The 24,524-nt window shown below is 46.2% G+C and overlaps 2 protein-coding genes across 2 annotated transcripts; one reads left to right on the top strand and one right to left on the bottom strand.

Annotated features, from left to right (window-relative positions):
* The first annotated feature begins 2,710 nt into the window (after nt 1-2,710).
* MUC22 (mucin 22) lies at nt 2,711-13,573 on the top strand. The gene is made up of 4 exons (XM_083481053.1): nt 2,711-3,678; nt 4,888-5,592; nt 7,584-7,693; nt 11,832-13,573. The coding sequence occupies exons 1-4, from the start codon at nt 3,612-3,614 to the stop codon at nt 11,901-11,903; spliced, it is 954 nt and encodes a 317-aa protein (XP_083337179.1). The 5' UTR covers nt 2,711-3,611; the 3' UTR covers nt 11,904-13,573.
* A 4,414-nt stretch (nt 13,574-17,987) lies between these two features.
* Nucleotides 17,988-22,707, bottom strand: LOC310701806 (uncharacterized protein). Its single transcript, XM_083493205.1, has 3 exons — nt 21,468-22,707; nt 18,841-18,917; nt 17,988-18,156 (listed from the first exon to the last, which is right to left on the bottom strand). The coding sequence occupies exons 1-3, from the start codon at nt 22,360-22,362 to the stop codon at nt 18,106-18,108; spliced, it is 1,023 nt and encodes a 340-aa protein (XP_083349331.1). The 5' UTR covers nt 22,363-22,707; the 3' UTR covers nt 17,988-18,105.
* Between the last annotated feature and the right edge of the window lie 1,817 nt (nt 22,708-24,524).

Genomic DNA, 24,524 nt, shown 5'->3' with positions numbered 1-24,524 from the left:
CAACTATGAAACTGCAGCTCCCAGAATTCATGACTATTCACATCTGAAGGCAGCCCTGTCTAGGGAAGCTTTTTAATGTGTAATATTTTATTATGTTTTTTTTATATACAGTGGTACCTCGGGTTACAAGCACTTCGGGTTACAGATTCTGCTAACCCGGAAGTAGTACTTCGGGTTAAGAACTTTACCTCAGGATGAGAACAGAAATTGTGCGGCGGCAGTGGGAGGCCCCATTAGCTAAAGTGTTACCTCAGGTTAAGAACGGTTTCAGGTTAAGAATGGACCTCCAGAATGAATTAAGTTCGTAACCGGAGGTACCACTTTATGTTGAAAGCCACACAGAGTGGCTGGCGCAACCCAGTCAGATGGGTGGGGTACAAATAATAAAAGTATTGTTATTATTATTGGTACCATTGTCCTTTAAATGTGAAGTGTGAATGTGGCCTAAATTCCTGAGTGCTGTGAGTTCTTCATTAAGCCTTGGTGGGCAGCACTTGGTTGGCCTGACTGAATTACTGACAGCCCTGCCTCCTGTAGAGGTGGATTGGGGCCTGCTTAAAGGGACAGTCACAATAAAAACTATTCTCTTCAGAGTCAGTAATCAGGAGGATATGCAGCATTGTCCTGAAGAGAGATTCTGAATCCCATAAGGTCAATGTTTCTTCATTGTTGCCTTATGCGCACCCAACCCAGTCTCAATTCTTTTATTTGCCATCTTGCCTTGGCCTCCCACTGCAAGGGGATGTGTTGACTTACGAATCAAACACAGTGACGGCAATGACTCACGCACAGCTTTGGTGAGCAGCAAATGCTCCCAAATAGGCTGTTAGTGGCACAGGAGATGGGTTTCCATGCTCACTGATTGTCCATTATGGGCCAGGTAATGGCTTTTCAGAGCTTGCACCTAAAGAAGCATGCTTTGGAGGTTGCTTGGTGCAGTTCAGGACACGGCGCCTGTGACTCTAATAACTGTGTAGTCAAGAGAAGGAATGGATCCCGCAACAAAATGTTGCAGCAGCGTGGCATGCTCCCCTGTTAAGGATTCCAGTCACGCTGTGCCTCTGAATACCAGTTGGTGGGGGGAAGGACAGCAAGGGAAATGCCACTGTGCTCCAATCCTGTCCACCAACCTGCAGAGGACCATGGACAGTTAAGTCCAGTCAAAGGCGACTCTGGGGTTGTGGTGCTCTTCTCGCTTTCAGGCCAAGGGAGCTAGTGTTTGTCCACAGACAGCTTTCCGGGTCATGTGGGCCAGATTGACTAAACTGCTTCTGGCTCAACAGGACACCGTGATGAAACCAGAGCGCACAGAAACACCGTTTACCTTCCTGCCACAGCAGTACCTATTTATCTACTTGCACTGGTGTGCTTTCGAACTGCTAGGTTGGCAGGAGCTGGGACAAAGCAACAGGAGGTCACCCCGTCGAGGGGATTTGAACTGCTGAACTTCCGATCTACAAGCCCAAGATGCTCAGTGGTTTAGAGTCTACAGCGCCACCTGCGTCATAGATAGCTGGTTGGCCACTTTGCAAGACTATTTGATTAGACAAGATTTTGGTTTGATCCAGCAGGGATCTTCTTGCTTTCTTAGTCCCCCTCCCCATTACTAATATTTTTTCACCCCAGGAGTCAGTCAGTATCTCATAGCCAATGAACACATTCCTTCTTTGGATTCCATACAATTCTCCCATCAAAGAGGTTGCCTGTATTTTTCAAACCATGTGATTACCCCAACTTCGCTCATATTCCGCGTGGGTTGGTGCCTTTTGGCAACGGCACTCAGAGCCCGGAAATAAGAAAAAGGAAGTTTCTGACGAATGTAGCTTCTTCCATCTTAGTGTTCCCGTGGGAGAAGTCGCTACTCCAGATCTGCCTTTGATGTGTTAAAAGATGTCTTTGAAGAGCGTTTGGAAATTTTACAAGCTGTATCAAAAATAATGTGAGATCTGGTACCACTATCCTGAAAGTTGCAATAGGTTGATAAAGAACTTCATTATGAGATCTCAACGGGAATGCCCTCATGCTGCAAAACTAACTACAAAAACAATTATTCAGGGAGAATGCTAGCAGGAATTTGATGCTTTTTTTTGCACTTTCTGAGTTTTTCCCCCTGAGGCCATGGTGACAGACATGCCAAAACTAAGAGAGGCTGTGGGGTGAGGCCTTCAGGGACATTATAGCTGTGTCCCTTTCCCACAAGGATCGCTCTCTTGCTGCTGGTGAGAATGAAGGTGTTGGCAGAAGAATAACACTCTGGCGAAGAGGGAAACATTCACTTAGAAGAGATCCAATTCCTTGCCAGAAGAACAGCTATCCTCTGGTGTAAAGGATGCTCTCAGGCATAGGTCAGCAATAAAACAACACAGTGCCCAATGTCAGTGAAGTTCACTCTTCATTCAAAGAAACAAAACTGCTCAGGTCTAGTGATCACTGCAACTCTTCCCAGTAGGTCTTGCCCCAATGAGGCAGTTGCGAGGACTGAAGGTCCCCACCTTTGCATTGCTCTCTAAGGCTCCTCCTCTTCCTAAGGAGTCTGAGACTGACGCCTTGTCTGTCTCTGTTGTACCCTCTTCATTTCTACATCTGGGAAACCAAGGGAGAGGAGCTGGTTGAAGCAGGAGGGGGAGACTCTCTGTTTCTTCAGCAGCCGGATCTCTGCTTCTGCCTCTGATTCTAGACTGCTCTCTGACACATCCTCTTCCTGCTCACTAAACCCTGTTGCCTCTTCAGCTTCCGACATCACCACCTCCTCCCAGTCTGCTCCCTCTGACCACTCATGGTCATCCCATCAGCAGTTCCCTGGCTCTGAGCCTTCTTCCTCTGGGGGTTCCCTAGCTGTTGTGTCCCACCACTCCTACATTAAGGTTACCAGATTGTTTTCAATGAATCCGGGGACACTTTTCAACTTCAATGGATCTTGTATAGGGACTGATTTGTAAATCCGTGGACTGTCCCCAGGAAATGGGGACACCTGGCAACCTTATCCTACATCCAACCAGTCCACCATGACAGTTACTTGTCTGGAGGTGGGAAGATCCTGGCAGTAGGTGATTCAATTAGATAGTTGGATGTGTGGTGGACATGCAGAGCGCAGAATATACAAATGTAAGATTTTTTTTTTTTAACCCACCATATCTGAGTTGTTATGGGCGCTTCAAAACATGGTGATACCTATGGGTTTAAGGAAGTCCCTTCAGCTCTCATGGTCTCTTATTCCTTTGCCCCTAGAATATTCAGATAATGCTCCAGTTTTCTCTTCCATTTCCTAGAAAGGTTTTCTAGTGAGAGGAGATGCAATAAAAAGAAAAACTGGAGAAATCTGGTTTGGAAATGCTCTGACCCAACTGGAAGAAAGGATTTAGCCCCAGATGAAAGGCTGTTTTATTACGCTTTACTGGCTATAATTTTCTCGCTGCCCAACGCCACCGGATGAGCTCCCTTATCACTAGGCAGAAGCACCTCCATTTTAATGGAAACACTCCTCGGTGTCACTGGATACCAGCCGACCTCCTTCCCATAAAACCACCCCATTTGTTTTGTTCCCATAAAACCATGCGATCGCTGGCAATCCTGCCTCGGGCAGCCGGTGAAGTCGCTAAGGAGCAGCTACAATGGAGCCGGTGCTGGCTGCCCCCTGGAAGATCATCTTCCCAGCAATCCTGTGCCTTGCGGAAACTGGTAAGACCTCCTGGATTCACAGCCAAATCTGGTGCATATTTACTTGGAAGCAACTCCCGCTGTGGTCAATGGATCTTGCTCCCATGTAAGTGTGCTTAGGATTTTAGCCAGTGTGTGTGTGTGTGTGTGTGTGTGTGTGTGTGTGTGTGTGTGGCAGAGGCCAGAATTTTTGACACACAAGCTTCAGACAGTGTAGTGTAGTGATTACAGTTGATGGACTAGAACTTAGGAATTCAACCCCCTACTAAGTCTGGAAGCTCTCTGGGCGACCTTGGGCCAGTCACCAACCTCATGAAGTGGTTATGAGGATAATACAGAAGGGAGAGTGATCTATGCCACCTTGAGCTCTTGGAGCAAATGTGGAGTGTCAATGCAATAATAAACAAATGAAAGCCATCCCTCCCACTGGGCAATGTGGAGCAGGCTGCCTCATGCAGCAGATTTGGGGGATAGCTCAGTTGGTTAGAGCATGGTGCTGATAATTCCAAGCTTGCAGGTTCAATCCCCATAAGGTACAGCTGCTTATTCTTTGATTGCAGAGGGTTAGACTGGATCAGGGTTTCCCAAACTTGGGTCTCCAGCTGTTTTTGGACTACTGCTCCCACCGTCCAAAGCTAGCAGAACCATTGGTCAGGGATGATGGGAACTGTAGCCCAGACCAGCTGCAAACTCAAGTTTGGGAAACATTGAGCTAGTTGATCCTCGGGGTCCCTTCCAACAAGGATGTCTTATATCGTCAGACCACCGCTTCGTTTGTCTAGCTCAGTATTGTTTACAAAGAGTGGCAGCAGCTCTTCCCAAGGCTAGCCGTACCCGGAGATATTGGGGATTGAACCAGCATGTGCTCTACCACTGAGCCATGCCACCCCTCCCTTCAGTATCCAGCTGGGAGCCAGTGTGGTGTAGTGATTAAGAGAGGTGGACTCGTAATCTGGTGAACCGGGTTCGCTTCCCCGCTCCTCCACATGCAGCTGCTGGGTGACCTTGGGCCATTCACACTTCTTTGAAGTCTCTCAGCCCCACTCACCTCACAGAGTGTTTGTTGTGGGGGAGGAAGAGAAAGGAGAATGTTAGCCGCTTTGTGACTCCTTCAAGTAGTAATAAAGTGGGATATCAAATTCAGACTCCTCCTCTTCTTCTTGCATGAAAGAACTATGAAGGTGGTAGAGAGAATTTCGGTGCAGGAATTTATATATTTCTTATTTTCAGCACCCACAGGTCCCGTTATCACCGAAGGAACCGCGGCAGAAATGAAGATATCACTCAGCATAAGTGGCGATACCGTCACTACGGTACACTGCGCTTTGCCATTTGCAACAGCTGTGGATGTTGCCTTAATGGCAGCCCACATCTCTCAAGGATGCACAGTCATATTGACTCTAAATGTCACAGCTCATGGGGAAAACACAGTTGTTACTGCTGGAGGAAGTACCACCACCACCGTCAGAGGAATTACTAGAGCCACCACTGGAGAAGTCGGCAACAATGCAGTCGGCGGTGAACTTGAAGGCCCCATTTTGGGATGTGCTGCCCACACAACCACCCCTGACATCTCCTCTATGGCTTTGGAAGGTTCCTCTGAAAGCACCTCTCCCAGCGTCAACAGCGCTGCTTCTACAACCCCCCCATCTGCTCCCTATGCAACTTCTCTGGGTCCTGAGAGTGTTGCTACAGCAACCCAAACAGGAGCAGGGTTGGACGTTCCAGGAAGTGACATTGGCTTCTTGGGGGAAGGCTCCCCTGGCCAGGAAGATTTTGCCTCGACAGAAAACCCTGAGGATCTGACCCTCCCTTCGACAGAGAATTTTACTGGCACTGTTGCTGTGGAAACTAACACCCCGCAGCAGGAAGAGACCACCGTCCCACCTGTAAATGCCACTCCCACTCTTAGAAAGTCCACGGTCCATGCGGAAGGTAATAAGCAACCTATCTATAGCCCCGCTGAGTTGGCTTCTTCAGGGTAGAACTGCATGTTACTTTAGGGCACTGGGCATAGTTCAATGGCACAGTATCTGCTTTCAGTTCAATGGTCAATTCAGTTCATCACGCTTTCGATTCAGGGCTGGGAGAAACCCCTGCCTGAACTTCCTTCTGGTCAGTGCAGGCATCGCTGGGCTTAGGTGGGCCAGTGGACTGATCCAGTATAAGGTAGTTCCTAGGTTCCTACTTCTCCAAGTGTCCCTGTTTTCTGGGGACAGTCCTGGATTTACAGAAACCATCTCGGTTTCTGATTTGACCTCAGAATGACCCACTTTTCCTTAGGATGTCCCTATTTTCATCGGAGAAATGTTGGAGGGTGTGGAGTTACTTGACCCCTGAGTCAAGGAGATAGTATATAACCTTTAGAAGACATCTGGGCAGCCCTGTATAGGGAAGTTTTTTTAAAATGTTTTATTATGTGTTTACAGTCATACCTTGGGTTACAGACGCTTCGGGTTGCATGATTTTGGGTTGCGCTGAACCCAGAAATACCAGAACTGGTTACTTCCGGGTTTCGGCACATGTGCAGAAGCACCGAATTGCGACCTGTGCTGCAGGTTGCAAACGCTGCAGGTTGCGAACGTGCTTCCTGCACAGATCACGTTCGCAACCTGAGCGTCCACTGTATATATGTTGAAAGCTGCCCAGAGTGGCTGGGGCAACCCACCCAGTCAGATGGGTGGGTATAATAATAATAATAATAATAATAATAATAATAATAATAATATAGGGCACCCCTGTATTCATCAGAGGAATGTTGGAGGGTATGCAAATAGTGAGGAAATGGGACACTTTGTGGGGGGAAACTGGTGGGTGGAAGGAGGGGGTGCCTAAACCTTCTTCTGTCTGCTGATTCTCCCAGACCTGAGGGCATTCCTCCCCACCCTACACTTTGGAATGCAAACATGGGGTTTGGAATCCCACGGTTGCCTTGCAGTGGCTGGGGCTGGTTGGAACCAGTAGGATGCTAGGCAGGGAGACCACCAGCAGGTGGAGCCAGAGTCAACGACAGGCAGAACCAACAAATTCTAGCCTTGTCTGCCACTGTCCTCCCTGCTGAGTTCTACAAGGGCAACGGTGAGACGGAGGAGAGGATGGTGTGGAAACTGACAGGCAGTAATGCAGCCCCTTTGAACGCGTGATATGTAAGAAGGCAGGCAGGTGGGGGGAAATGAGGTTGGTGGCTCCATTCAGCCTTAACGGAGGGCTGTGGGTTTGAGCCCCATGTTGGGCAAAAGATTCCTGCATTGCAAGGGGTCTAACCCTACAATTCTATGATCCTACAACCAAGCTGGGACGCAGGTGGCGCTGTGGGTTAAACCACAGAGCCTAGGACTTGCCGATCAGAAGGTTGGCGGTTCAAATCCCCACGACGGGGTGAGCTCCTGTTGCTCGGTCCCTGCTCCTGCCAACCTAGCAGTTCGAAAGCACGTCAAAGCGCAAGTAGATAAATAGGTACCGCTCCGGTGGGAAGGTAAACGGCGTTTCCGAGCACTGCTCTGGTTTGCCAGAAGCGGCTTAGTCATGCTGGCCACATGACCCGGAAGCTGTACACCGGCTCCCTTGGCCAATAAAGCGAGATGAGCGCCGCAACCCCAGAGTCGGTCACGACTGGACCTAATGGTCAGGGGTCCCTTTACCTTTACCTTTTTACAACCGAGCTATGACCCAGTAATGGTGGAGGGGATGACAAGGAAGCAGCAGCAGCAGCAGCAGCAGCAGCAGCAGCAGCTGGGTTCTTGAAACAGGATTTATAAGACAGTTCAACATTCTCACTACTTTCAAGCAAAAATCTGAGCTGGAGAACCCCCAACTCCCCAAGCCATGTGTTTGGAATGTGGATCACCTATAAGAAGTTGTTGATGAGTAAATTGAGTAAATTGTTGTCAGTTTAGTTCACATATCTTATTCCTGTCGTTTTGTAGAGAACACCACATGCCATCCCAACTGTGGTGCTTTTCCAGGGTGGGCCACAGTCCTCCTATGCCTGACGATGTCATTCTTCATTTTCATGCTGGTTGGCTTCCTGTTTTTGGTAAGTTTTTATTATTATTAAGAATTGGTCAGCTCTGGGTCCAACGCCTGTGAAACCTCACCAGAGCAGATAGATAGCGTTTACAGCTGCCTGGAAGTCAGGCGGACCCTGAAGGTCTCTGAAAAAGGCAGGGCACTCGGGTGCAGTAGAGTAGAAAGCTAGTCTGGAACTTTGTTCCCCGTGCCTGTTTCCCCTTGTTACAAAAGGCTTTTTCCTCCTCCACAAGTATGCCCAGGCCCATTCATTTGGCACAGGACACAACTGTCCCAAACGTGAACCCTGGAGGAAAAAGCCATCACTTTGATGGGAGTGAACCTGCTTAAGAGAGGGGATGCTTAAGAAATTTATTTAATTGGTTGTTTTCTTTAACGCAAGACTGCGAGCATTGCAAGTGGGCTGCACTGTGATTCATTTGAAAGTGTGACTCCCTGCTAAGTCCATGAACTTAAATTCTCCTGTTAGGTATATGAGATCAATTTCATTTTGTGAGATATCTTGGGAGGATTTTGTTCGGAAAGACAGCATAGGAGCTATTTAAATCAGAGTGGGGAACCCTTTTCAGTCAAAATGCCACATTTAAGGGCTTGGATGCTACTTTTGGGAGGAGCCAGATGCCAAAGTGGGTGGAGCAATGGAGATTACCTTTTTCCTTTGCATGGCTAGAATGTAGTATTCATACCGTCTGGCGCTCTGGCGCAAGTCAGCTGGCTCCCACAAGAGCTCGGGACCAAAACAGAAAACAGAAACAAGCTTCCCAATTTGGATCACCCAGATGTTGGAGGGTATGTGTATTCAGTACAAAACTAGGGGTTTCTGAACAGTGAGGGGTGTATCCTGGAGAGAGACCTAAGGGTCAGATAGAGAGACACAGACAGCTGCATTAGGCCGCTGTGCCTGAGGGTTTCCCACCCCTGCTTTAAATAAATAAAATATAATAAGGTTGCAAATCTTTCCTCTCTTCCAAGAAGCTCAAGGAAGCCTACATGGTTCATCTCCTCCCCTTGTTTTATCCTCCCCACAACCTGTGTGGTAGATGAAAAGAGGGTGAGTTTAATAGATGAGCAGGGATGTGAATCTGGGTCTCCCCAGTTCTAGCTAGTCCAACCACCACATCACATAGAACCATGGAATCTTTTTTTTAAAATGATATTTATTAAAGTTTCAGAAAAGATTACAAAAATAAGAAAAAGAAAAGAAAAAAAGAAGAAAAAATACAAAATACAGAAAAATGAAAACAATAGAACCATGGAATCTTAGAGTTGGACATCCTTTAGCCAGATATTTCCATTTGTATTCTGCTGCCTAGAGACCACAGCACACAAACTGCAGCTTGGTGGCCCTCACCCTTCTTTAATAATAATAATAATTTATTTATACCTGGCCCATCTGGCTGGGTTTCCCTAGCCACTCTGGGTGGCTTTCAACAAAATATTAAAATACAATAGTCTATTAAACATTAAAAGCTTCCCTAAACAGAGTTGCCTTCAGATGTCTTCTAAAAGTCTGGTAGTTGTTTTTTTCTTTGACATCTGGTGGGAGGCCGTTCCACAGGGCGGGTGTCACTACCAAGAAGGCCCTCTGCCTGGTTCCCTGTAACTTGGTTTCTCGCAGTGAGGGAACTGTCACTCGTAGCCAAGTAGGATTGTCTTCCATAAACACAGTTTTAAAAGTGAGCCTGTAAGTGACTGTGGAGGCCAATTCTGGATCCACACGCCCTTCCACAGTGGGGACATAGGTTTCCAGGCGGTAGTTGATCACGGTGAGGGTTTGCCAAGCGTGCCTTCCTCTTAGCACTTTTCTCCCTTTCGTCCTGAGTTTGAGCATCTTCAAAACCCATAATAAAAATAAAAATCCTTTCCAGTAGCACCTTAGAGACCAACTAAGTTTGTTATTGTTATTGTTATTGGCACACGAAAGCTCATATCAATAACAAACTTAGTTGGTCTCTAAGATGCTACCGGAAGGATTTTTTTTAATTTTGTTTCGACTATGGCAGACCAACACAGCTACCTACCTGTATTCAAAACCCATGACACCTTTGGTGGAGGCTGTTCTCTAATTGGAGCGCTTGCAGGCCAGTGTTAACCATTTGTTAGTGTTTATACTACATTTTTAAAGATTTGCCTTGAGAGATTCTTTGAACCTCTTTTGTTGACCACCAGCATCACGCTTACCATTTTTCAATTCAGATAGAGTGGTTGCTTTGGAAGACGATAATCAGGCATCCGTGCAACACCCACCCTGGCCCTGACCTAACAGTTGTAGCCATGGGCAAGAAGGCTAGAGGGAAAGACCTGGAATGTGAAGATGCTCTTAAGTTTTAGGAGGAAGAGAAACTTAGGCTGGATCCAGATGTGCAGCACAGTCAGAGTTGGAAGGGTGTTCAAAGGTCACTGAGTCTTTCAATGAAAGAAACCTAGTAATGACTACAGTAGAATGTGATAAATGTTGAGGTAACCGGATGGACTGTGTCATTTCAGACTGGAGGTGATGGCAGATGATCTTTCCAAATGCTCCTTTGTGTTAAAGAAACAAAACAAAACCCATCCATAGAAAACCAGCTGAGCAGGCTAAGGGCTGGGCTGGAACCTTTCTCCCTGGTGTTTTTAATTTTCTGTTTGCACAGTGTTTTGCTTTGTCTTTTTAACCGGAGAGCGCACGCCGTCTGCCCTGCAACCCTCAGGAATGACTCGCTCTGCCTTATTCCCATTGTTCAAATCAGGCCTTGAATTTTAGTAGCATAGTTCAGTAATTGTAGGCTCTGGACTTAATGCTCTTTCAGGAGGGTGGCTGTTCTGGTGGTAAACTGTATTACTTCAAATGGACTTATGGGCACCCTCTTAGGACGCATACATTCCAACATTTCTCCAATGAAAATAGGGACGTCCTAAAGAAAAGTGAGGGACGCAGGTGGCGCTGTGGGTTAAACCACTGAGCCTAGGGCTTGCCGATCAGAAGGTCGGCGGTTTGAATCCCCGCGACGGGGTGAGCTCCCATTGCTCGGTCTCAGCTCCTGCCTACCTAGCAGTTCAAAAGCACGTCAAACTGCAAGTAGATAAATAGGTACTGCTCTGGCAGGAAGGTAAACGGCGTTTCCGTGCACTGCTCTGGTTCGCCAGAAGCAGCTTAGTCATGCTGGCCACACGACCCAGAAGTTGTACACCGGCTCCCTCAGCCAGTAAAGCGAGACGAGCACCGCAACTCCAGAGTCGGTCATGACTGGACCTAATGGTCAGGGGTCCCTTTAACTTTACCTTTAAAGAAAAGTGAGATATTCTGGGATCAAATCAGAAACCGGCATTACTTCAGAATGTGCATTACTTCTTCACTTACTTCAGAAAGCCCTGGTGTGTTCGTTGGGGTGAAATCCTGCTCATTCTGCTGAATAGGATGGCCCTAGACATCTGCCCTCCAAGCTTTACCCTAATGGCACCACTGGCCTTAACTACAGTGAGCTAAGTCAGAGATTCAGGAAGCTGTGGCCCTCCAGTTGTTGTTGTTGTTGTTCCACCAGCCCCAGACTTGTGTGGCCAATGCTCAGGGATGATGGGGGGTTGTAGTCTGAAAGACTGCCTCCTTCCCAACAGACCCTCACGTGTGTTGAGATCAGCAGTGGGGACCTTTGTGGCAGTTCCACCTCCCTCAGAAGTTTGGAGTGGGGGTCTTCAGTTGTGAAATTCACTCCCTGCAGAAGTGTGCCTGGGCTCCTCACTATACGGCTTTTTACCTTGGCCTTTGACCCCTGAGATGTGTGTTTTCAGCGCCCTCTCTGTTCCTGCAGCTATAATCTGTTTTAACTGTTTTTAATTCTGAATTTTTAATTGTTTTTACCTGCCCTGGGACCTGGGCAAGCAATAAATTTAATAGCTGATAATAATAGTAGGCCAACAACATCTGGGAGGGCCACTTGCACCCTATCCTTAAGTTAAGTGATGGTAAAAAAGGTAAGGAAATATTGAGCTGAAGTGGCAGCTGAACAGTCAGGAGATCGTAGAATCGCAATGACCTGGACTTTGACCTTGGGTGCGCCTCACTGAATATTTTGGAAGCACAGAGTGCCATCACCTATGAATCACAGCACCTCCTTATCAAGTCATACAACATACATTCATATATATATTCCTTCTTTTCCTCCTAGTTTCCATACTGGACAAAGGTTGCACACCCCACCGCTGTGGCTTGCAGCTCAGCCCTTCGAACGTCGACTTAGCAGTTTTCCAGAGAGAGAGAGAGAGAGAGAGAGAGAGAGAGAGAGAGAGAGAGACCGCTGAAATGTCAAAATGAGTCGGCTGTGTAGCTGCTTTTCTGGATGACGGGTTTTTTCTTTCTTTCTTTCTGTTTTGCGGCTTCAATATGTTTACTTTTGAAATAAAAATCCCAGACAGTGGACAGTTTTCACCCACTTGAATTTTGACTAGCATATGTAATCACCAGCCTTCTCTTGACAGTCCCAGAACCTGTTTCTAGTGACAGGACCCAGTCTTGGAAACACGTGAAGTTATAGGGAAAGGAGAGGGTTTCTGTAATTGGTCACTAGGCCTGAGATTCTCCAATCCTTTCATATATGGTGGTCCACAAAAGAATGGGGAAATTCCCATTAACTTCCTGATTGGCTCCCTTCTCTATGCCCAATTTTCAATAAAAAGGCAAAAAGAGAGCCTTTATTGTTGATCTACGTACAGTGGTACCTCGGGTTACATACGCTTCAGGTTACAGACTCCGCTAACCCAGAAATACTACCTAAGGTTAAGAACTTTGCTTCAGGATGAGAACAGAAATCGTGCTCCGGCGGCGCAGTGATAGCAGGAGGCCCCATTAGCTAAAGTGGTGCTTTAGGTTAAGAACAGTTTCAGATTAAGAACGGACCTCTGGAACGAATTAAGTTCTTAACCCGAGGTACCACTGTACTGTTTACCTAGTTGATCCTTGGTCACACACCTTGATATTTAGGTCTATTTCTTTCATTCCTGTTCACGGTGAATGATCATGTGCTTTATAAGGGACAGTAGCAGCAGATGAATTGTTTTCTCCTTACAGAGCTTGAAGTGTTGTTGTTTTTTTTGGGGGGGTGTACCTGTTGAACTTCTGTCTATTATGAAGTTGTTAAAGTTACAGGAGCTTTGCCAGAAAAGGGGAGGCAATTTTCATGATTCATAATTTGTTTATGTTACTGAAGACTGGATGAATTAGTACCAATGAGCTGTAGTTCCTGAAGCTTGCAGGAGGAAATTTTGTATTTCTTGATTCTTTCTGTGAAATGCCTTTTGTGGGATTGGTTTGTGTTAATGAAGATGTTGTGACATGCTAACCATGCATTCTGGTTGTTCATGTTTGTTCATGTGCCCAAGGAAGATGAGTATTTCTCAGCTTTTTTTTTTTTTACCTAACATCTGCATAGGCTTTCTCCCATGTAAATGTAAGCAGGGTTGCATCTGAAATTACCATATTTTTCTGTGTATAAGGCGAATTTTTTTCTTAGTTTTTATACATGGGGGGGTCGTCTGATACAGTGGTACCTCGGGTTACAGATGCTTCAGGTTACATACGCTTCAGGTTTCAGACTCCGCTAACCCAGAAAAAGTACCTTGGGTTAAGAACTTTGCTTGAGGATGAGAACAGAAATCGTGCAGCGGCAGCGCAGTGGCAGCAGCAGGAGGCCCCATTAAATAAAGTTCAGGTTAAGAACAGACCTCCAGAACGAATTAAGTTCTTAACCCGAGGTACCACTGTACATGGTTTTCGGCATGGCAATCAACAACTTTTCTTCATAAATTCTTAATAATTTTGGGTTTGAAAAAATAGGGGTCATCTTATACATGGGGGCGTCTTATATACAGGAAAATACGGTACTTCCATGGTGTGGAGTCCAAAATACATATGGGTCCCATTCACATGACAGTTTATTCCATTTTCATTGAGTTTCCCTCTTGATTTCCACATTATACTTGAGCTTTCACATGATGTAAAGGCCACTTCCTGAACTATATAGGAATATATACATACGCATTGTGACTTGTCATTATTTTTATTGACTACAGTTTAGTAATTCTTTATTGTAATTGTTAAGTGTAGACTGCTTAATTGTTTTTTGCTGATATTTAATTCTGCTGTTTGCTGTTATATTCTAATGGATTATTGAATATTGCTCTATTTGATATAAGTTTTGTTTTTAAAGTTATCATGACCTTTTTTTGTATCGGATCAGATTGTGGTTACGTGTGTGATCTTTGCTATCTATTTTATTGTTCCTTCAGCCTGCGAACCGCCTTGTGCATCGTAATATGCAAATTAAAAGTGAAATGAAAAAATGGAGACTTGCACTATTTTTTTAGCAACATCTGTTTAATTATAAATATACAAGTTGAACAGGACGGAGGCAGGCAGGTGAGCAGTGATACATCTTAGGACAGCATCAGTTCTCTCCTTACAGCAACTGCTCACCTTTTCAAAGGTTCCACTGGCAAAACCAGCCAACCAGATTTTCCTCTCCTTTCCTGGCTATTTTGAGAGGGCAAACTGTTTCTATCCTGCCACAGAGACACAGAGATCGCTAAGTTCAGCCATATCCATGGTGGCTGGTAATTGTGATCACATACTCGCCAGCTACAATACTTTGGCCACCTCATGAGAAGAGAAGACTCCCTGGAAAAGACCCTGATGCTGGGAAAGATTGAGGGCACAAGGAGAAGGGGATGACAGAGGACAAGATGGTTGGATAGTGTTCTCGAAGTTACCAGCATGAGTTTGACCAAACTGCTGGAGGCAGTGGAAGACAGGAGGGCCTGGCGTGCTCTGGTCCATGGGGCCACGAAGAGTCGGACACAGCTAAACGACTAAACAACAACTCGCCAGCACAAGTCTGATGGCTGGAGAAGCTACAAAGCCACTCAAGGCCAGCAGGCAATTGATCAAGTGAAACAAAACCTCAGAGAAAAGGTTACCGTATTGGCCTAAATATAAGCCTCGCTTTCCCCCCAAATTCCGACCATGAAAATTTAAAGTGCGGGTTATATTCGCGACCTTGCGGTATATGCAGCCAGGAGCTCAGGGCAAACAGTGCCAGGAGCACGGCAAAGCGGCCACCCACCTTGCGCGTAGTCCTCCATCCTCTCCCCCAAGGCCGGGAAGGGAGAAAGCGAGGAAGGGGAAAGGCTGGGGGCAAAGCAGCAGTCTCTCTCCTCCCCGACCCCACCCCGTGTGCAGCCAGAAGCAGCGAGGAATGGAGTGGCTTATATTCGGGTGTTTTTCTTCTTATCTCCTCCCCACTCCAATTTTAAAGGTGCGGCTTATATTCGGGCCAATACGGTACTTCTTTGCCAGAGGACAGAAGAGCAATGTGATTTCTCCATTTGGAACTGGGCATTGAGGAGCTGAAGTCGTTTCACTGAGGTGCTCATCCAGACTTCCTTTCATGACACGTTTTCCATGTCCTTGTCTGAGCAGTTTCCAGTACAGTGGCAAGACTGCTATATGCACAAAGATGGAAAATACTGGTTTATAGATAGAATGGTTGGATCTTAAGGAATGAATATCTTATGTAGCTGCAGGATAGAGAACCAGAAGCTCTTTATTTTTCTTCTTTATTTTTTTCCTTTTTTCTCGCTTTCTCTTTCTTTAGGTTTTTCCTTTCCTTGTCTTTTCTCCCTCCTGACTTTGTTCTCTTATAGACTAAAGTAGCTGTTTTATCTCAGTATATTATAAAAAGATACTTTGCAATGGGTATGTATTTTCGTATATCTTGGAATATGTATCAATAAATAAATTATTATTTTTAAAATTATTTATTTTAATTGATTAGACATTCACACTGACATTCATACACATACACTTACAACCATAATAACATAATAACAACAAAAAAAGAACAACAACAACAAAAGGATAAGAAGAAAAACAAAAGAAAAGTTAAGGTAAGAAAGAAGTACATGAAATAGGTGGATGATAATACACCTTTATGACTTCCCTCCACCAGTGCTCATCATTTTTTCATTCAAGTTCTTATTTACACTGCAAATCATGTATCGCTACATTATTTCTTTTAATATACTATTCTATTCTATTCTATTCTCAAGAAAACTTTATGAGCTTAGTCTAAACATATCAGCATGTTCTCTTTAGAGCAGTGTTTACTCTGCTCTATATAAATTAAAATAAAGAAATAAAGCAGAGGGATTAAAAACACACACGCTTGGGACAGACCTGGAAAGCGCAGATCTGTGTCTGAAAGAGTTGTGCCAAAGGAAGTCTGGATGAGCTCTTAAGACGTGTTATATTTTCTGCTCCTTCTGCTGGGCAATGGTTAAGGGTTTTGTTTTGTTTTTTAAAGCATCGATATAACAGCGCTGAACTATAAGCGTACCAAACATGCGGGCAGCTTGGGGGGGGGCAGAAGGTAAAACAGCTAGGAATCCCACAAAATGCACCTGCCAGCATACTTCCCTAGAAAAGGCCGTTTGAACACCTCGCAGGTGTGCGTTTCTCTTAACCTGTAGTTTGGCAACCGCGCTAAATGCCGTCTGTCTTTGGAGTGGGGTAACTGGCAAATGGCAACATGGATACATTGCTGATCACGGATGCCTCAGATACCGCTGGGTTGCTGCTGCTTTGCAAGAGGAGGAGAGACAGGTTGGTAGGGAGTTTGGCGCGGTGCAAACATATTGTTAGGTGTGCTGGGCTGCCTCTGCCAGTGCATCTGCACTGTACTGTACTGACCTCCCTGGCACCAGTAAGCAATCGCGACTCGGCTGCCTGGAGTCAGATGAGACCACTGTACCATCCTCTACTATAGGGTTACCAGACCATCCCCAGATCCCGGGGACGGTCCCCAGATTTGCAAATCTGTCCCCGGACAAATTCCATCCCCGGAATGTCCCCAGATTTGCAAATCTGTCCCCGGGAAATGTGGCAGTGGCAGCTTCAGCAGCCCGGAGCCAGCCTGGTAGCGCAGCTGGCTCTGGCTGGCTTCAGGAGCTGCTTGCTGCCGCTGCCACTGGTGAAGGAGAACCGGAGACAGATCTCCTGCCCCTTCCCCCTTTGTTTTGACAGATCGGAGGAGGCTTGGGAGTCACGGGCAGGCGGCGCACCATTGCCCAGTTTTTTAAAAACTCTGCACAGTTATGTTTCACAGGGTGCGAAAGAAGGGCTTTGCATCTTTATACAATATGCACGTGTGCTTGGGTCCAGGGTCTTTTGCCTCACCATCCCCACTGCTGACTCCCTGTTGCTACTCAGCTTCAAAAAAAAATAAAAGTGTCCCTGGATTCATTGGAAAAAAAATATGGTAACCATACTCTACTGTTCACTATTTTAGCAGGCTCTTGGCAACAAGAATATACACTACATGGGACAGCCAATATTCAGCAGCCACCTCACTGGGAAGAGTTAGTTTCGTATGCCGTTTCTTTTAGATATGAAACACCTACTAATTTTATTTGCAGGTTTGCAAGGTTTTGTTTCTGGAACAACACCAGACAGAAAGTGAAAAGTGTTAAGTTGTGGGTGAACATATCAGACAACACAGCTATTCTTCAAACAGCTCTTGTTTATTCACAGGCCAGAACAGAACTGAACTGAAGGGTTCAGCCAGCCTGCTTATATAGAGCGCCACTAGAACGCAACAGTAACCATTTTCTGTAACTATCCAATCACTGAACGTCACTTTCGACCTCTTATTTGCATATGTGGACCTGAACTATCTACAGTATCCCCCTGCTGCCCCAGGGTGAGAACTTCAGTACATAACACCCCTCCCCACCGAGATAAGGCATTAGTTACAATCGTAATGGTTTCCTTATATACAGCACTACACGCAAAAAGCAGTGGGAATAAATTCATTTTCCATGCTGGAACCTTGAGGCAGTCTGTAACCATAATAGATTCTACCGTTAACACCACGGTGGTCAGATTACTACAGTAAGGAAGGCAGAAGCATCGGGGGAGTTTGATAAGTTGAAGTAATCAGTCTCCTTAACCTGGTGACAACAGGCTTTTCGCAGGGGGTTCAAGTGCCACGCTGGGCAAAAGATTCCTGCGTTGCGGGGGTGGTGGTGGTGGACTAGATGACATGCAGTCCCTTTGAACTCTGATTCTATGATTCTATAAAACTCAGATTTCCATTTGGGAAGTTATAGGCAGACAGCCCTCCCATTTTGAAACCTGATGGCTTTGCGCTAGCATTATAAAAGCAACACTGATTTATAAATGAATTCACTTGTGCAGAACCAGATAGTGCCATTCGTGATCAAAACCTTCTCTACGATCCATTGATTTTCCTCAAGAGGGCTGCCTTTATCCCCCGCTTCCCTCTCCAATATCAGCCACAACCACCCATTCTCAGGCTGCCTATCAGCACCAGACCATCGAAATTTTGATAATACTCTCATTTCAAAATGGGTTCAGGGGAACATGTTCAATTACAATGTTGAGTAGGTGACCAGGATGAAGAATGTTGCATAATAGATGACCTAGGAGAGAGAGAGAGAGTGAATGAATGAATCACTGATATATGTTCAGGGCAATAATAACATGCAAGTCAAAGAAAAGGACCCTCAAGCCCTGGCTCAAAAAAACATCCTCTTTCTGATTTTGGGAAAGGTGCATTAAAACATCTGGCATGCATAACTCTCCTCTCCTCTTTGAATTCCTCATTGTCCTTTGGGCAAAATTCTGTCCCTCCCTTAAAAAATCTTTAATATAGAAAACCTCCATATATTGTTTTTTTAAAAAATCCTTCTACTTGCCTTTTAAAGTTCATGCAGTTTTCTCTAGAAGTGCCGGTTTTCTTTCTCCACCCCCCAGCTAATTAGGGTTTTGTTTTTTTAAAAGTGGGGAAAAAATCCCCACTGTTTTGGTCCTTTTCTAAACCGAAAAATATCCATAAATTTAAATTTGTCGTGCTTTTTCATCTTGGAAGTAGGCAGAATCCATTATTCCCAGGCTTAGAAAACACCTAAGCCTTTTTAAAATAACAAGACAATTGCCACCCCTACCCCCACCCTGCCCATCTCCTCTAATCTAAAATATTATTATTAAAATTAAACAAACAAACAAATGCCCTCTTTCTGTTTTAACACCTGCACACCCAATAAGGGTATATCTGACAATGTCCATGGTGGGATATGTGTGTGTGAAGTGCCCGTCTTCCTTACCATGCAAAATCCAACAGCCAATACCAGGATGACCAGCATGCCGATGAGCAGCGTGGGCCAATATGGCAGAAGGGTCACTGCAGGAAGCAAGGAGAGAAAGGATGAGCTGCTTTCATTTCATCTGGCTTGCTGCTGCTTCATCTGGAGCTTATGCTTGCCCTTTGTGGTCAGTGGAAATTGTTTTCAATGCCTTGGTACAGTCTTGGATCACATGAGTCAATGAGACGCTGGTCATGTGCAGAGTGCTGTTTACTTACCCTGTGGTCTTGGTGGACCACAAGTTTAACATGGGTTAACAGTGTGATGCAGCAGCAAAAAAAGGGCTTATGCGATTCTAGGCTGCATCAACAGAAGTCTGGTGTCCAGATCAAGGGAAGTCATAGTACTATTCTATTCTGCCTTGGTCAGACCACACCTGAAATACTGTGTCCAATTCTGGGCACCACAATTTAAGAAGGATGTTGACAAGCGGGAACGTGTGCAGAGGAGGGCAACCAAGATGATCTGGAAACTAAGCCTTACGGGGAACGCTTGAAGGAGTATGTTTAGCCTGGAAAAGAGGAGACTGAGAGGAGATAGGATAACCATCTTCCAATATCTTAAGGGCTGTCCCATGATGTAGGATGGAGCAAGCTTGTTCTCTCCTGCTCTGGAGGGTAGGACTCGAACCCATGGCTTCAAGTTACAAGAAAGGAGATTCCGACTAAACATTTGAAAAAAAACTTTCTGATGGTAAGATCTGTTAGGCAGTGGAACAGACTCCCATGAGAGGTGGTGGACTCTTCTTCCTTGGAGGTTTTTAAGCAGAGGTTGGGTGGCCATCTGTCATGGATGCTTTAGTTGAGATTCCTGAATTGCAGGGGGTTGGACTAGATGACCCTTGGGTCCCTTCCAAGATTCTATGATTCTATGCAGAAGCCAGCCATAGGGGTGTGTTGGGTAAGTCATTTCTACCACTATGCTGGAAGTTCCCGTTGCTGGACAGTTGCTAGCCTAACCCTTTGCCTAGGGTTAGATGGAGTCCGACAAAATAAAGGTAAAGGTAAAGGGACCCCTGACTGTTAGGTCCAGTTGCGGACGACTTTGGGGTTGCAGTGCTCATCTCGCTTTACTGGCCGAGGGAGCCGGTGTACAGCTTCCGGGTCATGTGGCCAGCATGACTAAGCCGCTTCTGACGAACCAGAGCAGTGCACGGAAACGCTGTTTACCTTTCCGCCAGAGCGGTACCTATTGATCTACTTGCAGTTTGACGTGCTTTCAAACTGCTAGGTTGGCAGGAGCAAGGACTGAGCAACGGGAGCTCACCCCATCACGGGGATTTGAACCGCCAAACTTCTGATCGGCAAGTCCTAGGCTCTGTGGTTTAACCCACAGCGCCACCCGCATCCCAATAACACCCCCCCAAAAAAGATCCACATTTAAAAAGGGTATAGGATGTCCATCAGGTCAACCAAAGGCCTGGTTAAAACGGAATGTTTTTGCCTGGCACCTAAAGGTGTATAATGAAGGCGCCAGGTGAACTTCCCTGGGGAGAGCGTTCCACAGATGGGGAGCCACTGAAGAGAAGGCCTTGTTCTTGTGTTGCCACCCTCCAGACCTCTCGAGGAGGAGGCACACGAAGAAGGGCCTCAGAAGATGATCTCAGGGTAGGTTCACATGGAAAGAGGTGGTCCATTAATTAAAACAGGAAGGTTGATTTCTGGCATCTCAATCAAGCACACACAAAAACTGGGCTGGAAGGATGTGCCAGGAGTGAACTCATAGCTCCCATGCCTATGCCTCTTTCAAAAGGCCTGCTTTCCATTATGAAAACCAGGGGCTAAGATTTCACAATGGTTGCCCAACCACATATGACAATCCCAAAGACAAATGGACAGCTGGGTGCAATATTGTACACAAGTTTCTTAGGGGACGGAGCTGTGTCCCTCACCCAGACATGTGTGATGTCAGTGCTGAGGGACCTGCGGTGGCTATTTTAAGGTCTTAGAATCATAGAGTTGGAAGGGACCATGAGAGTCATCTAGCCCAGCCCATTGCAACGCAGGGATCTTTTGCCCAACATGGGGCTTGAACCCACAACCCCGGGATTAAGAGTCTCGTGCTCTACCAACTGAGCTATGCCTAAGCAATTGCAGGCCTGGTTACCCAAAAGGCTGACTTCCCTTCCATATTCCAAAATAAGGACATTAAATCAACAAATAGTTTAATTATGGATGTTTTTATTTTAAAGTTCATGCAACTTGTGGGTTTTTTTTAAATATTTTGCAAACTGCTTACAACAGGGGTCAGCAAGCTTTTTCAGCAGGGGGCCAGCCTACTGTCCCTCAGACCTTGGGGGCAGACTATATTTTTTTTTGGGGGGGGGGAATGAACAAATTCCTATGCCCCACAAATAACCCAGAGATGCATTTTAAATAAAAGGACACATTCTACTCATGTAAAAACACGCTGATTCCCGGACCATCCATGGGCTGGATTTAGAAGGCGATTGGGCTGGATCCGGGCCCTGGGCCTTAGTTTGCCTACCCATGGCTTAGAAGTTTATTTTGTCATTTCGTGGTATATCAATTAATAAATAAAATGATATTTAGCTAGCATTCACAAAACCCAGATTGTATCTGGCTTACCTGGCTTGGTAATGCTGGATTTTCCTTGGGAAGCAGAGGTAACCCCTCTGGGGGCAACCACAGGAGCCTTTTTGCAGGTAGGGGCAGCAACAGGAGCGTTCTCTGTAGGTGCAGCAGGAGGGCTCCCTTTAGAGTCCATGGCAGCATCTTCAGAGACAGCAGGTGGAATCTCACCAAGAACGGTGGAAGGGAATTCTCCAGAGGTGGCAGTGGTGGGGGCCTTCCCAGGGACTGCAGGCAATATTTTCCTGTGAATAACTGTGGTGCTTTCACATATGGCCGTGGGGGTCTCCCTTTGGGTGGCTTCAGTGGCATTTCCAGGTTTGGCAACTCCTCTTGGGGTGTCAATAAGAGAGACTTCCGGAGCAGCCAAGTTGTGTCCGTGCGTTTCTGCAGTAGTGTCAACACTTTCTCCAGATGTGGCGGCATCAGGCACCTCTCCCAAACTAATAGCTAGAGTCACACCTGGATCCATGGATCTAGTGGTGGGATCCGTGGTCTTTCCAGTTATAGCAATATTAGTCTCTCCGATGTTGGCATTGAGGACCAATCCTGGGGCAGCTGAGGGGTCCCCAGAGACAGTCGCACTGTTCTGTTCTATGGACATAGGGCTCTCTGAACTGTTGTCCATGGTCTTTCCAGATGTGACGGTGGTTGCTTCTGCTGGAGGGATGGTGGAAGACCCTCCTGGAACCATTGCAATGCCTGTAAGTGTGCTAGTATCAGCTTCTCTCAGTTTTAGAGTGGGTCTTTTTCTGTAACTGATAACCTGGGCCCCTTCGATGGTAGCAGACTCTCTAGTGTGGGTGTCATTGGACTTGTCAAGCATGGTGGTCACGAGATCATCTAGAGCAGCACTGTTGCTTCCAGAGACAGGAATGCTGACTTCGGCCATTGAGTTTTCAGGTGCATTTCTGATATTTTCAGGGGTGTTTGGGTGTCTTGAAGCACTGGTAGCTTTGTCTTGAAATACCAAAGCCTCTCTAGGAGAAGTGGTAGTTCTGGAACTGGGTATCTTACCATAGACATCAATGGCGGTGACTTTCCCAGAAGGAAGTGTCTCATCAGGTCTATCACTGTCACAAGGTGTGGAGTCAATAATCCCAGGGAAAGATGCACTGCTGATGGTAGTGGTATATACTGCTTCGGAACTGGAGTGTTTTTCCAATACACTGTTAGCACCAGATGTGGAGGCCTTTCCAGTGTCAAATGTGGCTGCCCTAGTACTGGTATCTTCAGAAACACTAGTACTGGTATCTTCAGAAACACTTGTGTCACCAGGGACGAGACTCTCCTCAGGAGGAGGAGTAGCTTTAGAAGTTTGAGCCTCAGCAGTTCCAAGAGTGGTCCCAAAAGTTGAGCTTTCTTTCCCAGTGCCTCCAGAGGAGGGGACAGATATTACCCTGGGGAAAATATGGGCATCATCTCTTGGGTTGGTGGAAGTCCTGGCGATGGAATCTGCTGAAGAGGTGGTACTCAAGCTTAGGTCTGTAGATTTCCCTAGAGATGTAGTCTCACTATGGGAAAGGATTGTTCCACTGCTTAGAGTGATGGCAGCAACAATAGGGAACAATATGGGATCTTCTGTAAGTGTAGTTTCAGGAGTGATGTTGGTGTCTTCTCTACAAGTAAGGTTCATTTCAGAGACGGAAAGCACCTCAGTGACAGGTGTCTCTTCAAGGGAACCGCTTGCCCCAGAGGTATCTTTCTGTATTTCATTGTCTTCAAGAATAGCTGCCATGCTGATCTGCCTGGAAGTAGCTGGCCCTTCAGAGGTGGTGATGCTTTCAGAGAAAGAACTATTACCTCCAGTGGTAGAGGTAGAGTTTCCACTAGAGGCTTTGTTGGCGACATTTGCACTACTATCAGGAATTTTATCAGTTGCCGTTTCACCTGTATGAATGACAAATTTGGAGAAATCACTGCCAAAGGTATCTTTGGGGGCCAAATTAGTCATAGGCATAGATAAAGTGTCAGATGTTGGTGTCTTCCCATAGTGGCTTCCAGGGTTAGGACTAGAAGCTTCATACTTGGTGCTGGTGTTTTCAAGAATAGGTCTGGAGATCTTTGTAAAAGCACCTCTTTTTTCCGGGCTGCCTCTGATTGTGCTGGCGACCTTTCCAGAAGCAGTCTCAGTGGTGGGGTGAATGTCTCCAATTGCAGTGGCTGTTGGAGCAATGGTGTCAGAAGTGTTGTATCCAAGGGCATCTTCAGCAGCATCTTCAGTGGCGATGATATCCTCAGAGAGTGTGGCAGTGGTGATTGTGTCTTGGCTACCAGAGAGGCCTGTGGTACTATCTCCAGAAGAAAGGACAATGACATCTGATGTGGTGGAGGTACGCTCAGGGACAGGGGTAGCAATAGCCCCTCTATATTCATTGGCATTTGCCCATCCAGGAACTGTGGTAGCTTCAGGGGCAACAGTGATGATGCTCAGGTCTTCAGAAGTGGCTCTAGGGGTAGAAGTGTCTTCAGTGGCAACAGGCAGGTCAGTTCCATCAACTAATTGGGTGGGAAGGATGGAATTGTCCAAGGCAATGCATGCCTCAGATATCTTAGAAGTATCTCCTGGTATGGAAATAGTTTCCAGGCTTGGAATGAATACTGCTCCTGGGTGACCAGTGGTGTCGCCATAAAGGGTGCTGTCCGGAGTGCTGAATGCCTCTGTGGGACAGAAGCTGTGTGGATGAGCACTGGATTCTTTTAGAGGTGTGGTCACATTGATTGCATTACCCAAGGAAGGTGTCTTCCCTGTGGGGACTATTGCTTCAAGGGTCAAAGTGGTTCTGTCCCATGGATTAGAAGCATCATCATCCGCATCTCTAGGCCTGACTGTTATATTGGCAGCATTTTCAGGATTATTGATGATGGTGACATTACCGGTGACTGTGCCTTGTGGGACAGTAGCCATGGTGGCCTCTCCAGTGACAGTTTGTGTGGTGGTGGTGACATTTTCTCCTGTAGCAAAGGAGCTTATCTCAGGGACAACAGTGGAAGCCTCAGTGATTATGGTCTGATCCTGGATCCTGGCACTTACAGTGGTGGCTGGGACATCCC

The sequence above is a fragment of the Podarcis liolepis genome, assembly GCF_965112155.1.
Source record: "Podarcis liolepis genome assembly, chromosome: 2".
Classification (NCBI taxonomy): domain Eukaryota; kingdom Metazoa; phylum Chordata; class Lepidosauria; order Squamata; family Lacertidae; genus Podarcis; species Podarcis liolepis.
Note: the sequence above shows the minus strand (reverse complement) of the source record. Positions and strands in the feature narration are given on the sequence as shown.

Excerpts from the sequence above, each read along its gene's own strand:
- MUC22 (XM_083481053.1), top strand. The coding sequence starts at position 3,612 with ATGGAGCCGGTGCTGGCTGCCCCCTGGAAGATCATCTTCCCAGCAATC. Across the intron at positions 3,679-4,887 it reads CCTGTGCCTTGCGGAAACTG|CACCCACAGGTCCCGTTATC; the intron begins GTAAGACCTCCT and ends TCTTATTTTCAG. Across the intron at positions 7,694-11,831 it reads TGGTTGGCTTCCTGTTTTTG|TTTCCATACTGGACAAAGGT; the intron begins GTAAGTTTTTAT and ends TTTTCCTCCTAG.
- LOC310701806 (XM_083493205.1), bottom strand. The coding sequence starts at position 22,362 with ATGGCCGAAGTCAGCATTCCTGTCTCTGGAAGCAACAGTGCTGCTCTA. Across the intron at positions 18,918-21,467 it reads ATCCAGCATTACCAAGCCAG|TGACCCTTCTGCCATATTGG; the intron begins GTAAGCCAGATA and ends TGCTTCCTGCAG. Across the intron at positions 18,157-18,840 it reads TGGCTGTTGGATTTTGCATG|GTCATCTATTATGCAACATT; the intron begins GTAAGGAAGACG and ends TCTCTCTCCTAG.